Source organism: Hypanus sabinus, chromosome 14 (genome assembly GCF_030144855.1).
Source record: "Hypanus sabinus isolate sHypSab1 chromosome 14, sHypSab1.hap1, whole genome shotgun sequence".
Classification (NCBI taxonomy): Eukaryota; Metazoa; Chordata; class Chondrichthyes; order Myliobatiformes; family Dasyatidae; genus Hypanus; species Hypanus sabinus.
In genome coordinates this window covers 83,626,725-83,641,277 of record NC_082719.1, presented here as the reverse complement: position 1 = coordinate 83,641,277, position 14,553 = coordinate 83,626,725, and the positions used below count along the sequence as shown (strand labels likewise).

The 14,553-nt window shown below is 42.1% G+C and overlaps 1 protein-coding gene across 2 annotated transcripts in view; it reads left to right on the top strand.

The window, feature by feature from the left end:
- Positions 1–14,553, top strand: part of mtmr12 (myotubularin related protein 12) — a 103,688-nt gene that overhangs the window by 40,505 nt on the left and 48,630 nt on the right. For both annotated transcript variants that reach the window (XM_059989573.1, XM_059989572.1), the window contains exons 4-5: positions 226–298; positions 4,022–4,158. In XM_059989573.1, coding sequence (XP_059845556.1) covers positions 226–298; positions 4,022–4,158 — 210 coding nt within the window. The remainder of the gene's footprint in view (positions 1–225; positions 299–4,021; positions 4,159–14,553) is intronic.

Genomic DNA, 14,553 nt, shown 5'->3' with positions numbered 1-14,553 from the left:
CTTTAAGTTAGTCCTGACGAAGGGTCTCAGCCCGAAACGTCTTCTCCCTATAGATGCTGCCTGGCCTGCTGCGTTCCACCAGCATTTTGCGTGTATTGCAGAAATTATCTAGGATAGTTATCTAAGATTGTGGCGGTGATTGAGTATGATCTTGCCATTGGCCTGTTTACCCTCTTTGTTATAAGTATGTAAAAAAAAAAAATTCTTTTGTAATTTGCATCTTAGGAACAAGCCTACAGGAATAAGCTGATGGGTGAAAATGACATATCCTTACTTTGTGTGGACCAGATCTTTGGAGGTAACGTAAGGAATAAATTCTATGTAGCATATTTTTTGTTTTGGGGAGAGGGAGTGTCTGGAATTATTTACATAGTGACTGATTTTCTGTGTGGTGAACAATGGATTTAGACCACAAAGCATTTTCTGTGGTTCAGTTACATTATTGCTGGCTTTTCTCAGCTCCATCTGCCTTGGTTCAGTAATTCTTAATAGCTGGAGATTTGGTGCTCTCTGGCTGCTGTCATTCCCTGCTGAGGACTGTGCAGTGACATGATAGGGACTGTATTGTGGGATAACTGTATTGCAGCTGTATAAAACTCTAGTTAGGCCACACTTAGAGTACTGTGTCCAGTTCTGTTCGCCTCACTATAGGAAGGATGTGGAAGCATTGGAAAAGGTACAGAGGAGATTTACCAGGATGCTGCCTGGTTTAGAGAGTATGGATTATGATCAGAGCTTAAGGGAGCTAGGGCTTTACTCTTTGGAGAGAAGGAGGATGAGAGGAGACATGATAGAGGTGTACAAGATATTAAGAGGAATAGACAGAGTGGACAGCCAGTGCCTCGTCCCCAGGGCACCACTGCTCAGTACAAGAGGACATGGCTTTCAGGTAAGGGAAGGGAAGTTCAAGGGGGATATTAGAGGAAGGTTTTTTACTCAGAGAGTGGTTGGTGCGTGGAATGCACTGCCTGAGTCAGTGTTGGAGGCAGATACACTTGTGAAGTTTAAGAGACTACTAGACAGGTATATGGAGGAATTTAAGGTGGGGGGGGGGTTATATGGGAGGCAGGGTTTGAGGGTCGGCTCAACATTGTGGGCCGAAGGGCCTGTAATGTGCTGTACTGTTCTATGTTATAACTTCAAGGAGCATATCTTAAGGGAATGTACAGGAATATTTTGAGTGCAAAGGATATAAGAAATGACCTTGTTCTATTAAATTTGTTTAACACACCACCCAAGAAGCGCGTTTTGCTTAAAAATAGAGGATCCACGAGTTGTGTTTTGCATGGGTGTATAACAAAATAGGGCCAGATATTGCATTTGTATATCATTCTTTCTTGTTATTTCTCAAAACTGTTTTGAACTTTGGAATTCTTGAAGTAAGTTTGAAATGTTTATGTTGCTTGTGAGCTAAATTTTGCTCTTCAGGTGTTCACAAAGAACTACAGAATTGTGTGTCTGTATCTATGGGGGTGGGGGGGATTAAACTTGCATTTAAATGGTTGTAACAAATATGGTCTATTAAACATGCCAGAAATACTCAGCAGATCAGGCAATAAGTGTGGAAAGAAGAGAGGTCAATAAACTTCCTTCAAAACAAGGAACAGTCAGAAACTTGTAAACACATGAATTTCTGCAAATGCTGGAAATCCAAGGTAACACACACATAATGCTGGTAGAACTCAGCAGGTCAGGCAGCATTCATAGAAATGAACAAAATGATCAATGTTTTGGGTCAACACCCTTCTTCAGAACTGGAAATTAATAGGGGAAGGCAGCAGAATAAAAAGATGTGGGGAGGGGAAGGAGGATAGCAAGAAGGTGATAGGTGAAGCCAGGTGAGTTGGAAGGATGAAAATCTGGCGAGGAAGGAATCTGGTATGAAAGGAAATGGACCATAGGAAGAGTAACACCTTGTATTCTGTCTGGGTAGCCTCCAACCTGATGGCATGAATATTGTTTTCTCCTTCTGCTAAGTTTTTCCCCCTCCCCCTCTGTTATTCCCCATTGCGGACTCTTGCCTCTTACCTGCTTATCACCTCCCCTTTCTCCTCTGGGCCACAGCCAAGCAAACCACACAAAATGCTGGAGGAACTCAGCAGGTCAGGCAGCATCTATGGAAACTAATAACAATAGCTGTTTCAGGCTGAGCCCCTTCTTCAGCACTGGAAAGAACGGGGGAAGACACCTGAATAAAATGGTGGAGGGGAGGAGAATAGCTAGAAGGTGTTAAGTGAAGCCAGGTGGGTGGGAAAGATAAAGACCTGGAGAAGAAAGAAATCTGACAGAGGAGAGTGGACCATTGGAGAAAGGGAAGGAGAAGGGGACCCAGGCTGACGGGATAGGCAGGTGAGAAGAGGTAAGAGGCCACAGTGGAGAATAAAAGAAGGGGGGGGGTGTGGAGGGAAATATTTTTGTACCAGAAGGAGAAATCCACTGAATACAAGGTGTTGCTTCTCCATACCTAGAGTGGTCTTATGAGACAAGAGGAGGCCATGGATTGACATGTCAAAACGGGAGTCGGAATTAAAATATTTGGCCACAGGGAAGTTCCGTTTTAGGCAAATGGAGTGGAGGTGCTTGACAATTTACGATGGGTCTCACCGATGTAGAGGAGGAAGTCGGGAAACTGTAGAGAGGAGACGAGTTGGAAGGAACAGTTGGAATACCTGCGGTGTGAAGGCCAAGACAGAATGGCCGAAGATGGTGTTGTTGGCTGCCTTTGCTGCATTGTCTGTTAGGCTGAAACATCACAGACCTGAAGCATCACTTCTCTGCCTGCAGAGAAGTCTGACATGCTGAGTCAGAGTGTTTGCAGCATTCTGCAGACACTGCAAATTTGAAATAAAATTATAGATTTTCTTTTGGGATTGCTGTCATTGTGGTCAAGTAGATTTGATTTTACCGTTTGTGCTTACTAGCATGGAGAAACTGGGGGGTATTTTGCATTGCATGCTTGTCAGTAGTTTTCAAATGAACGTCAGTGTTGTAAGGAGCTGGGAAACCTAATTGACAAATCATGATGCTCTTAATTTGCACTTTTGTTGGAATAGAGTTTTTAGTTGTTGGTTAACTGTGTAGATGTTACCAAAACTCTTTGTACATTTTTAAAAAGAAATAATCACGAGTTTCTCAACCCTTGGATTTGTTGGAGCGAAATTGGTGGTTCAAATGTTCTGTTAAGGTTCAAGTGCTAAGGTTACAGAGTGGAAATTTGTGATTTGTCATTCATTTCAAATGTTGCTTGTGGCTTTGTTCATGGCAAATCTAAATCAAAGGTCCTACTCTGTAAATCTGAATGCACATACCTTGGCAGACTCTCCAGTGCAGCACTGAAGCAATGCTATGATGTTGGAGTTAAGCATACTAAATGTTGGATGAGCTCAGTGGATCAGGCAGCTCATGTTAGCAGTTGACATTTTGTGCTGTGATTGGAAGGGAAGGGAGAAGAAGCCAGGAAAAGGTAGAGGGATGGGAAGGAGTTCAAGCTGACCAGTGAAACCATGTGAGGGGAAGATGGGTGGGTGAGGTATCTGAACTGAGAAGATGGGAGATAATAATTGGAAGGGGTAGAGGCTGAAGAAAGATTCTGTTAGGATAGTACATTGGACCATGGGAGAAAGAAGGTGGTGGGACACCAGAGGGAGGTGAAGGGCAGATGACAAGAAGTATGGTCAATGGATAAAACGAGGGGTGGGGTGCAGCATGGTATTACCAGTGGCCTCATCGTGACCATGGAGTTGTTGTTGTTCAACTTTGACATTAGATGGAATACTTGTCTACCCTCCCAGGTGGACTGATGCTATTTGAATGAACAGGAAATGTCACCTTTGAGGTATTGGCCCCTTTTTTTTGTCCCATGTTGCATAGCACTAAAAGTAAATTGACCAACAACTTGCTTAGCACAAATTTGGCTACCTACATACTATTTTGATTAAAAATCTCTTTAAAAAGAAGCTGTAAAAGGTGCTACTCAGTCTTACAGGATGAAGCATAACTTGAATTTATGTTTTTTTTAAAGTTTATGATGACAAAAAGAAGCCTCTGCTACCTGGTGCTATAAAGAACAGAATTCCTGAGAAGTTACTTCTCTATTGTAAAGATTTTCGGGTTTTCCAGTTTGGCTTAAGATATTCCAAGGAAGAAGATGCACGAAGGGTAAATAAGAAATTTCCTGCTTCAAATGTAAATAAGCAAGGAATCCTTGTTTGTTTTATTTTGCCCTTGTTTGTTTTTGAAATGCTTCTGTAGTAAACATCCTTGTAGGCGTGTTTGAAACTTTTCATTGCTGTGGGAAAAGCATCATGTGCATGTGGTGATGACCTAGTGATGCTGGACAGGATGGCTACACCTAACCAGTTTTATTGCCGTAAAGTTCACAAGATGTAGTATGCTTGTTTATAACTAAAACAATTTTATATTTAAAAACCAAAATGAGGGGAAAAAATGACCATGTGATTGTTTCCAAAGCAATCAGTTTGCCAAGCTTCAAAACTCAGGCCTTTGAGCCTCCCTCTGCAACTGGATCATCAACTTCCTTGGCAGACTACTGTCACTGCAGATTGGCAATAACATCTCCTCACTGACTATCAGCACAGGTGCACTTCAAGGATGTGTGCTTTACCCACTGCTCTACTGTCTACACTCATGACTGTTTGTCTAACACAGCTCAAACTCCGTCTAAGTTTTCTGATGTCACCACTATCGGTGGTATAATCTTAGATGGTGATGAGGAGGCTTACAAGAGTGAGAGATTGACAGATTTAATGGTGTCGCAAAAATTGTCTCATTCTCAACATCAAAAAAACCAAGGTTCTGAATGTGGACTTCAGGAAGGGGAAGATGGGAGAACACACACTAGTTTTCATTGAGGAGTTAGTGGTGAAAAGGATGAGCAGATTCAAGTTCTTGGGCTTCAACATTAAAGAGGATAAATCCTGGGCCTGATGTGTTGATACTATTCCAAAAAGAGCATGCCAAGTGCCTCTACTTCGTTAGGAGCTTGAGACAATTCGGTATATTCAAGATTTATATATGTATATTTTATATAAGCATTCTGACTGAACATAGAACCCTACAGCACAATACAGGCCCTTTGACCTATGCTGTTGTGCCGAATCGTTAAACCTACTACAAAATTAGTCTAACCCTTCCATTTCACATCGTCTCCATTTTTTCTCTTTCATCCATATGCCGATTGAGTCACAGCAAGGTAGTCTGCAGTGCACAGGATAACAAGCCGTTCTATAGCATAGAAGATCATAGATTCTGCCAGCACCATTATGGGCACAGCCCTCTCTCTGTCTTCAAGAGGCAGTGCATCATTGAAGGCCTTTGCCTTTCAGGTCAAGCCCTCATCTGGTTATGAACATCAGGGAGGAGGTAAAGGAACCAGAAGATCAACACACAGTGGTTTAGGAACAGTTTCTTTTCTTCTGTCATCCAATTGTTGAGTAATCTTTGAGCATGACCTCATTATACTCTTGCACTATTTTTGTAATTTACAGCTTTTTTTTTTAAATGTCTTTGCATTGTACTGCTGCAAAGCAAGAAACATCACGTCATCTATCAGCAGCAATAAAATATGATACTGATTCAATGCTGATGTATTGAAGCCCTAACTTCTAACAATATTGCCAGAGCATCATCAGCACATAATTCACAGGTAAATGAAAGGGTTAGTAAATGACCATTGATCAGTGCTCGCATATTAAGATTTTCGCAGTGAGGGTGAGAGGAAGATCGACTCGTCACTTCCTGGATTTGCCTATTTTAGTGCTTTCCTCTGTTACCAGCTGTAGAACTCTGCTTCCTGTGTCAGTCTCCATTAAGGCTTACTCTAATAACTGATGTGTAATTAATCCCTGTCTCTCCAGTTCCATCCCTAAAATTTTAATCTTAGTTTTTTGATCTGGTTCCTGGGGAGGACCTCTTTGCCTCAGTAATTTCCTTTCCTTCAATTCTGGCCCCGGGCATGTCATAGTCACAAAGTCAAATCAAAATTCTAATCAATTTCAAGATTAATTATCATTCAACCACACAGCACATTCAAGATAGCAAGCACGCATATAAAAATAATATACAGTATATAGACCTACATAGAGCACTACGCTACATAACAGGCCACTCAGCCCATCTAGTCTGCCATGCCATTATTCTGCCTAGTCCCATCAATCCATACGAACATTAGAAATAGGAGCAGGAGTGGGCCATCTGGCCCGTCAAGCCTGCTCCACCATTCAGTAAGATCATGGCTGATCTGGTCATGGACTCCACTTTTACCCCATAACCCTCAATTCCCCTACAATACAAAAATCTACCTAACCATATCCTAAGTATATTTACTGAGCTAACCTCCACTGCTTCATTGGACAGAGGTCCACAGATTCAGCACTCTTTGGGAAAAGCAGTTCCTCCTCATCTCCGTCCTAAATCTACTCCCCCAAATCTTGAAGCTATGTCCCTTAGTTCTAGCCTCACCTACCAGTGGAAACAACTTTACTGCCTCTATCTAACCTATACCGTTCATAACTTTGTTTCTCTAAGATCTCCTCTCATTCTTCTGAATTCCAGGAAGTACAGACCCAGGTGACTCAATCAATCCTCATAGTCTAATCCCTTCATCTCAGATGAACCTTCTCTGCACCACCTCCAAAGCCAGTATGTCCTTACTCAAGTAAGGAGACCAGAACTGCACACAGTACTGCAGGTGCAATCTCACCAGTACCCTGTACAGTTGCAGCATAACCTCCTTACTCATAAATTCAATCCCTCTAGCAATGACAGCCAATATTCAATTTGCCGCCTTGATAGCCTGTTGCACCTGCAAACCAAGCTTTTGTGCTTCATGCACAAGCACTCCCAAGTCCCTCTGCACAACAGCATGCTGCAATCTTTCACCATTTAAATAATAATCTGCTCTTCTATTATTCCTTCCAAAGTGGATGACCTCATATTTACCAACATTGTACTCCATCTGCCAGACCATTGCCCACTCACTTAATCAATCTATATCTCTCTGCAGACTCTCCGCATCTTCTGCACAATTTGCTTTTCTACTCAATTTAGTACATCAGCAAACTTAAATAAACTACACTCGGTCCCCTCTTCCAGATCATTAATATATATCGTGAACAGCTGTGGGCCTAGCACTGACCCTGTGGCACACCGCTCACCTTTGGTTGCCAACCAGAGTAACACCCATGTTCCCAACTCTCTGCTTTCTGTTAGTTAACCAATCCTCTATCCATGCTAAAAACATCACCCCCAAGTCTATGCATCCTTATCTTATGGATAAGTCTTTTATGCAGCACCTTATCAAATGCCTTCTGGAAATCAAAGTAAATGTCCATCTGTTCCCTTATATCCACTACACTCATTATATCTTCAAAGAACTCCAGTAAGTTTGTCCAACAGGACCTGCCTTTGCTGAATCCATGCTGCGTCTGCCAGATGGATCTATTCTTTCCAGATGCCTTGCTATTTCTTCTTTTAATGATGGCTTCAAGCATTTTCCTAACTACAGGTGTTAAACTACTTGGCCTATAGTTAACACGAGGAAATCTGCAGATGCCGGAAGTTCAAGCCACACACACAAAATGCTGATGGAACACAGCAGGCCAGGCAGCATCCATAGGGAGAAGCGCTGTCGATGTTTCAGGCTGAGGCCCTTCGTCAGGACTAACTGTCCTGATGAAGGGTCTCGGCCCAAAATGTCGACAGTGCTTCTCCCTATAGATGCTGCCTGGCCTGCTGCATTCCACCAGCATTTTGTGTGTGTGGCCTATAGTTACCTGCCTTTTGCCAAATCCTTTTTTTAAAATTTTTTTTTTGAACAGTGTCTTGACATTCACTGTCTTCCAATCTGCCAGGACCTGCCCAAGTCCAGAGAATTTGGTAAATTATTACCAAAGCCTCCACTATAACTTCTACCATTTCTTTCAGTACCCTGGGATGCATTCCATCAGAACCAGGGGTCTTGTCTATCTTCAGGCTGACGAGTTTGCTCAGCACTACCTTTTTAGTGATAGCTATTGTATCAAGTTCCTCATCTCCCATCACATTCATAACACCTCTCTTTGTACATTAGGTGTGTCCCCCACCGTGACGACTGACACCAAATAGTCATTCAAAGCCATTTCCTCATTACCCAATATCAATTCCCCATTGTCATCCAAGGAACCTGCGTTCATTTTAGCCACCCTTTTCTGCTTTATATAATTATAGAAAATTTTACTGTCCATTTTTATATGTTATGCTAGTTTATTTTCATAATCTATCTTCACTTTCTTTATTGCTCGCTTAGTGGTTCTTTGTTGCTTTTTAAAGTTTTCCCAATCTTCCAGTTTCCCACTACTCTTGGTGACTTTGTATGCAAATCTTTAGTTTGATACTACCTTTTATTTCCTTGGTTATCCAAGGCTGGCTCTCCCCACCCTTACTGTCCTTGCTTTTAGCTGGAATATACTTTTGTTGAGCACTGTGAAAGATCTCTTTGAAAGTCTTCCACTGTTCCTCAACTGTCCCACCATATAGCTTGTGTTCCCAGTCTACACTAGCCCGATTCCCTCGTCCGATTGTAGTCTCCATTGTTTAGGTATAATACACTGGTTTTAGATCAAGCTATTGCACCCTGCCCCCATTTGTATGGGAAACTCAATCATACTGTGTTCACTCTTTCCAAGAGGATCCTTAACTGCAAGATCACCAATTGCACAGGACCAGATCTAATAAAACATGTTCCCTATGGGTTCAGTAACGTGCTGTTCAAGAAGGCCATCAGGAATGCATTCATTTAAGTTCTCAAGACTACCTTGACCAACTTGATTCACACAATCTACGTGCAAGTTACTTCCTTTCTTACATGCCTCCAGGTATTTCTGTTTATTGCCTGTGCCACTGTAATGTTATTATTCAGTGGCTGATGGGCAACTCCAACCAGTGATCCTTTCTCTTTACTATTCCTAATCTCTACCCAGATGGATTCAACCTTCTGCTGCTTAGATCTTGTATCATCTCTCCCTATCACCCTGATGTTATCTATACTAGCGCTACCCCACCTCCCTTACCTTCCTGCTGATCCTTCTGTATTACCTGATATCCTTGGGTATTTAATTCCCAATCCTCTCCACCCTGCAATTTTCTTTGTAATGATTCCTCTTTCTTTGTAATCATTCCCCTTTGTACTGATTTGTGTCATAAGTTCACTGAACTTGTTTTGAGTACTATGGGCATTCAAATAAAGTGCCCTACTCTAGTTATGCTTTTACGATCTTGTAATCTTTTATGCTTTTACACTTGACTTTTCTTCACTCTGTTCTCTTTTTTATCTTTTGCTTTTACTTTATCTTTATTCACATTTTTCTCTTTTACTTTATCCATTATTCTCCACTGTTGAATCCACACCCCCCCCCCCCGCTATTTAGTTTAAAGCCCTATCCACAACCCTTAGTTATGCGATTCATTAGGATCCAGGTCCCATTAAGGTTCAGGTGGAGCCCATCGCATCGGTACAGGTCTCTCCTACCCCAGTACTGGTGCCAGTTTCCCATGAATTCAAACCCACTTCTCCCACACCAATCCTTGAGCTAAGCATTTAACTCTCTAATCTTCTAGACCAGGCATGGGCAAACTACGGCCCGGGGGCCATGTGCAGCCCGTTAAGCTTTTTAATCCGGCCCGCAGAACTTGATGAAATTATATTAATAAACCTTGTTAACATTTTTTCCCCGCAATTCTGGCGTTTTCCCAATAGATGACGCACTCTATATACGTTGACCTTTGTTGAGGTGCAGCGTATTACTCCACATTTGCGCTTTACTCTTTGTTCGGCTCGACCTATTTGTGTGAACAGGCGTTCAGCGTCATGAACATCAACAAAGCCAGCCACAGATCCAAGTTAACTGACCAACACCTCAGATCCATTCTGAGAATCGCCACAACAAAACAAAATCCAGACTTTGATGCGCTGGCTAAAAAGGGAGACCAACAACACTGTTCCCACTGAAATTAAAAATAAGTTTCTTCGTTGTGTTATGTAAAAAAATGCATTTGAAAATATTTTTTTCAATAAGCCTTACATGTTACATGTCATTTCTGTTAAGTGATGGACATGAGTAGTGCGCAGGTGCACGTAAGTTCTCAAAATAAAAAATGCACTCCAGATCAAATAACACGCTCCGCATACTGGCGCGCTGTCACTGTTCTGTCCTTGTGCTGGTCGTTGTTGAGTTTTGGCACGGGACAATTGAGTAAGAAGGAGCAGGACAAGTAGACCTGCATCTCCTACCATTTTTGAAATAAAGACAGTCAGGAGGAGAGTGATGATGATAATATCTTGAAGGATAACAGAATTTTCAGTGTTTTAAAAGTCATTCAATAAATAGCTAAATACCATGGGACTTCAAAGACAGATATTTTGTTGTAATGCATTTGTTCATTTTCAATTGAAATTAAAGCACATGTTTTCTACATATCCCATGATATTTTATTTTCTCTTATGAGGTGTATTACCAAAACACTCCGTCCATCTGCTCCTGGTCCGGCCTCCCTGTCAAATTTTAGAACCCTTTGTGGCCCACAAGTCAAAAAGTTTGCCCACCCCTGTTCTAGACCCTCTGCCAATTTGCACATGGCTCGGGTAGTAATTCAGAGAATACACCCTTTTTTTGGTTCTGCTTTTTAAATTGGTCCCTAGCTGCTCAAATCCCCTCGGCAGAACCTCTTTCTATGTTGTTGGTAACAACGTGGACCACGACCACTGGATCTTTCCCCTCCCACTGCAAATTCCTCTGCAGGTCATATAAGGTGACCCAGACCCAGACACCAGATGGGCAACATGGCCTTCGGGATGCTCTATCCTTGTGACAGAGAACTCTGTCTATCCCCCGACTATACTGTCCCCAATTATCTGTACATTTCTCTTCTCTCCCCCCTCGTGAATTGCCTGAACTACAGTGCCACAGTTAGGTTGCTCATCCTTGCTGTAACCCCCACTGTTATCCACACAGGGAGCAAGAATCTCAGACCTGTTGGCCAAGCTCAAGGGCTGAGGCTCCTCCAGCTCTGTCTCTTGGATCCCACTACCTGCCTCACTCTCAGTCATGCCCTCTTGTCCCTGACCACAGACCAAATTTGAGGCAGCTAATCGAATGGGTGTGACTACCTCCTGGAACAGAGAATCCAGGTAACTCTTTCCACCCCCTCCCTTGGGCTAAGATTGGTTAAGTAATAGAAAGTTGATTAATAGAAAGCAGAGAGTTGGGAATATGGGTGTTGCTCTGGTTGACAAACAGAAGTGAGCGGTGTGCCACGGGGGTCAGTGCTGGGCCCACACTGTGCCACAGTGTTTGAAGCTCAGATTTCAGGTCATCAGCTTTGAGCCCGAGTTCCTCGAGCAGCCAACACTTGCTGCAGATGTGGTCACCAGGAACTAGAAGGGGTCCACCAGCTCCCACATCATGCAGCTATGGCACATCACCTGATCCTGCATCATCGCTACTTTATATAATTAGCTGTAATGTAGTGACTTTTCATCCAACCACTGCAAAAGCCGTACCTGCCTCTGCCTCCTCGCCGAAGCCTCTTGAGCCAAAGCCTCGAGTTCCTGCTCCTACATTGGTCCTCTCACACAATGGCCGCTCTGCTTTGACCCTGCTTTACTTTTATTTGCTCCTAATGGATCGCAAATCGATTGGTCCACCGCTAATGCGATAAGCCCCACGAAATGCTCCTTTTTAAGCTCTCCTCGACCTGCGTAAAGCTCCCTCTCTGCGACCCGTACCCGGACCATGGCCCTCATACCCCACCCATCCATATATTTATCCAAACTTCTCTTAAATGTTGAAATCAAACCCAAATCCAGCACTTCCACTGGCAGCTCAATCCACCCTCAACACCCTCTGAAGAAATTCCCCTCACGTTCCCCTTAAATGCTTCATCTTATACCCTTAGCCTATGACCTCCAGTTGTAGTCTCACTCAACATCAGTGAAAAACCTTGCCTGCATTTACCCTGTCTAGATCCCTCAAAATTTTATACATGTCTATCAAATCTCCACTTATTCTCCTCGGCTTCATATGCTAGAAATCTCATTTTTTTGCAGCCTAGCTGTCTGGATCATAAACTCCAGAATATATAACCCAAACCTTTCCACTCTATTCCACTCATCTCTAGCACACTCCGTTTGAAACCAAATCTCCAGTGACTTGACCTACTTTTTCTTGATGTGGCTTGGTCCTAAATTATTTCTGACAATGCTTCTATGAAATGCGTTGATGCATCGAAATAAGAGATACCAGTATAAATAACTGCAGACTCTCTCTGGTCCTGTGGTTTCTATGTTTTCCTTCCTGCATTTCAACTCTGCTCATCTAGAAATGAGCTCTGCAGTATTTTTTTCCTTCATTAAAACATCATTATTATTATAATGATATGGAAGTGAGTCCACTTAGAACTGTGCAAGTTCTAGGCCTGTGTAAAGAAATTATGTAAAGTGAAGCAACACAATACTGGAGGAACTCGGCAGACCAGGCAGCATTTATGGAAAGGAGTAAACATTCGACGTTTTGGGCCATGACCCTTCATCAACCCCGAATTCGCCTGCCTCCCCTCCCATGCACAAGCAACGTTAACCCTCCCCCTTTTATTTTTATATTTGATTTCATACTTAGTTTTGGCATATCAAAAAAAATTGCTAAATAGCAGTAAATAGTTTTTTTTTAAAAAAGCTAAATCAAATCAGTATTTGCTGTGACCACCCTTTGCCTTTAAAACTGCACCACTTCTCTTGGGTACATAGTTTAAAAAAAAATTGGTTTGTTTTGTTGTTTCAAGCATCTTGGTGACCTTTCCACAATTCTTCTGCAGACTATGACTGTCTTGCTTGCTTCTGTCTCTCCAGTTAATCTAGATGGCTTTAATGTTAAGATCAGAGCTCTGTGAAAGCCATGCCATCTGTTGTAGAACTCCCTGTTCTTGCTGAAGGTAGTTCTTTATGACCTTGGCCATGTGTTTGAGATCATTGTCCATGCTGCAGAATGAAGTTGGGACCAATCAGACGTCTCCTTGGTGGTATTGTGTGGAGGAACAGAATCTGCTTGATCTTCTCTGCATTGAGGATTCTATTAATTCTGACCAGATCACCAACTCCATTTGCAGTAAAGCAGCCCCAAACTTGCAGGGTAACTCCACTGTGCTTCACTATTGGCTGGGAGCACTCATCCACATTGCACTACCCAGCTCTTCTGCGGACAAGCTGCCTGCTTTTTCAAGTTTCGATTCGCAAGTCTAGAGCACTTGCTGCCGTTGTTCTGCACCCCAGACCTTGCCTTTTTTTTTGTACAGGTGAATCTTGGATCTTTGTTTCCTCTTCAGAGGATTGACTTTTTGGTAGCAACTTTTCCATGAAGGCTACTTTTGACAAGATTTCTCCAGGCTATAGATGGATGTATTTGGGTTCCAGTAGTTTCTGTGAGTTCAGAGCTGATAGTAGTGCTGGACTTCTGATTTAGAAGGGACCTCATTTTGATGTATCTCTTGTCTGCCGCACTCAGTTTCCATGGCCAACCACTATATTTCTGTTCCTGAATCTTGCCCATTTCTTTGTGCTGCTTCAGAAGAGCTTGGGCAACACATCTTGAAACTCCTATCTGCCACAAAATTTCTTCTTGGGAGAAACATTGCTGATGTAGGATGACCACCTTGTGTCTTGTTGCTATACTCACTCTTGCTATGATGTAAGAATTGATGATTTGAAGGTTAAACTGTCACACCCTCACCTTTTAGTTTGGTTGGCCTTCAACCAGGTTGATCCATTCTTCACCCATTTCTGTTTCAGCTAATCAGTTTAGTTCATTCAACTCATTTTATGATTAATCATTAGCACCTGTTTGGTATTTTGTTTAATCATGCACTTGTTTATATACTTACAAAGTAATTTTTTTTTATTTGAGAAGTGGTTACTTCCTTTAATAAAATGCAAAAAAAAAATTCTTCAACTTTCCAAAAAAATTTAAAAGTTAATGTTTGGAAATCTAAAAGTTTGTTCATTTCTATTGACACTAGTGCAAAAGACAAAAAATAAACATCTAAATCAAAATATATATTTAAGGATTCTAGGGTGCCTAAGACTTTTGCACAGTACTGCAAGTCAGTAGCATCTTTACCTCATTTAGATTTCCTAATTTCTCACAGAACATGTGCAAGTCACGTTTGTTGATGTGTTTGTGTAGTGCATGTTGCAGAGCAGAAAGAATATTAAGGAACACCAAATGAATGTCTGCGTTGTTCCAAGGAGAAATGGGCAATTAGGTGCTTGTATCATTTGTGCCAAGGAAGGCTAAAGGTGATATCCCATAGAGGTGGAGAATTATCAATTGATGAGTTATTGAAGGATTCTCTGGGCCAGTCTGGGAGAACTTGGATTTTGCTGTTTGCCGGGGAGCTGGGGCCAAAGGAGGTCGTGGAGAATTATTTGTAAACAGCAAAATCTTTTTTTTCTTTTTCAAAGATGAAAAATTGGTCATTTGTGAGAACTATTTTTGCTTATAGCTT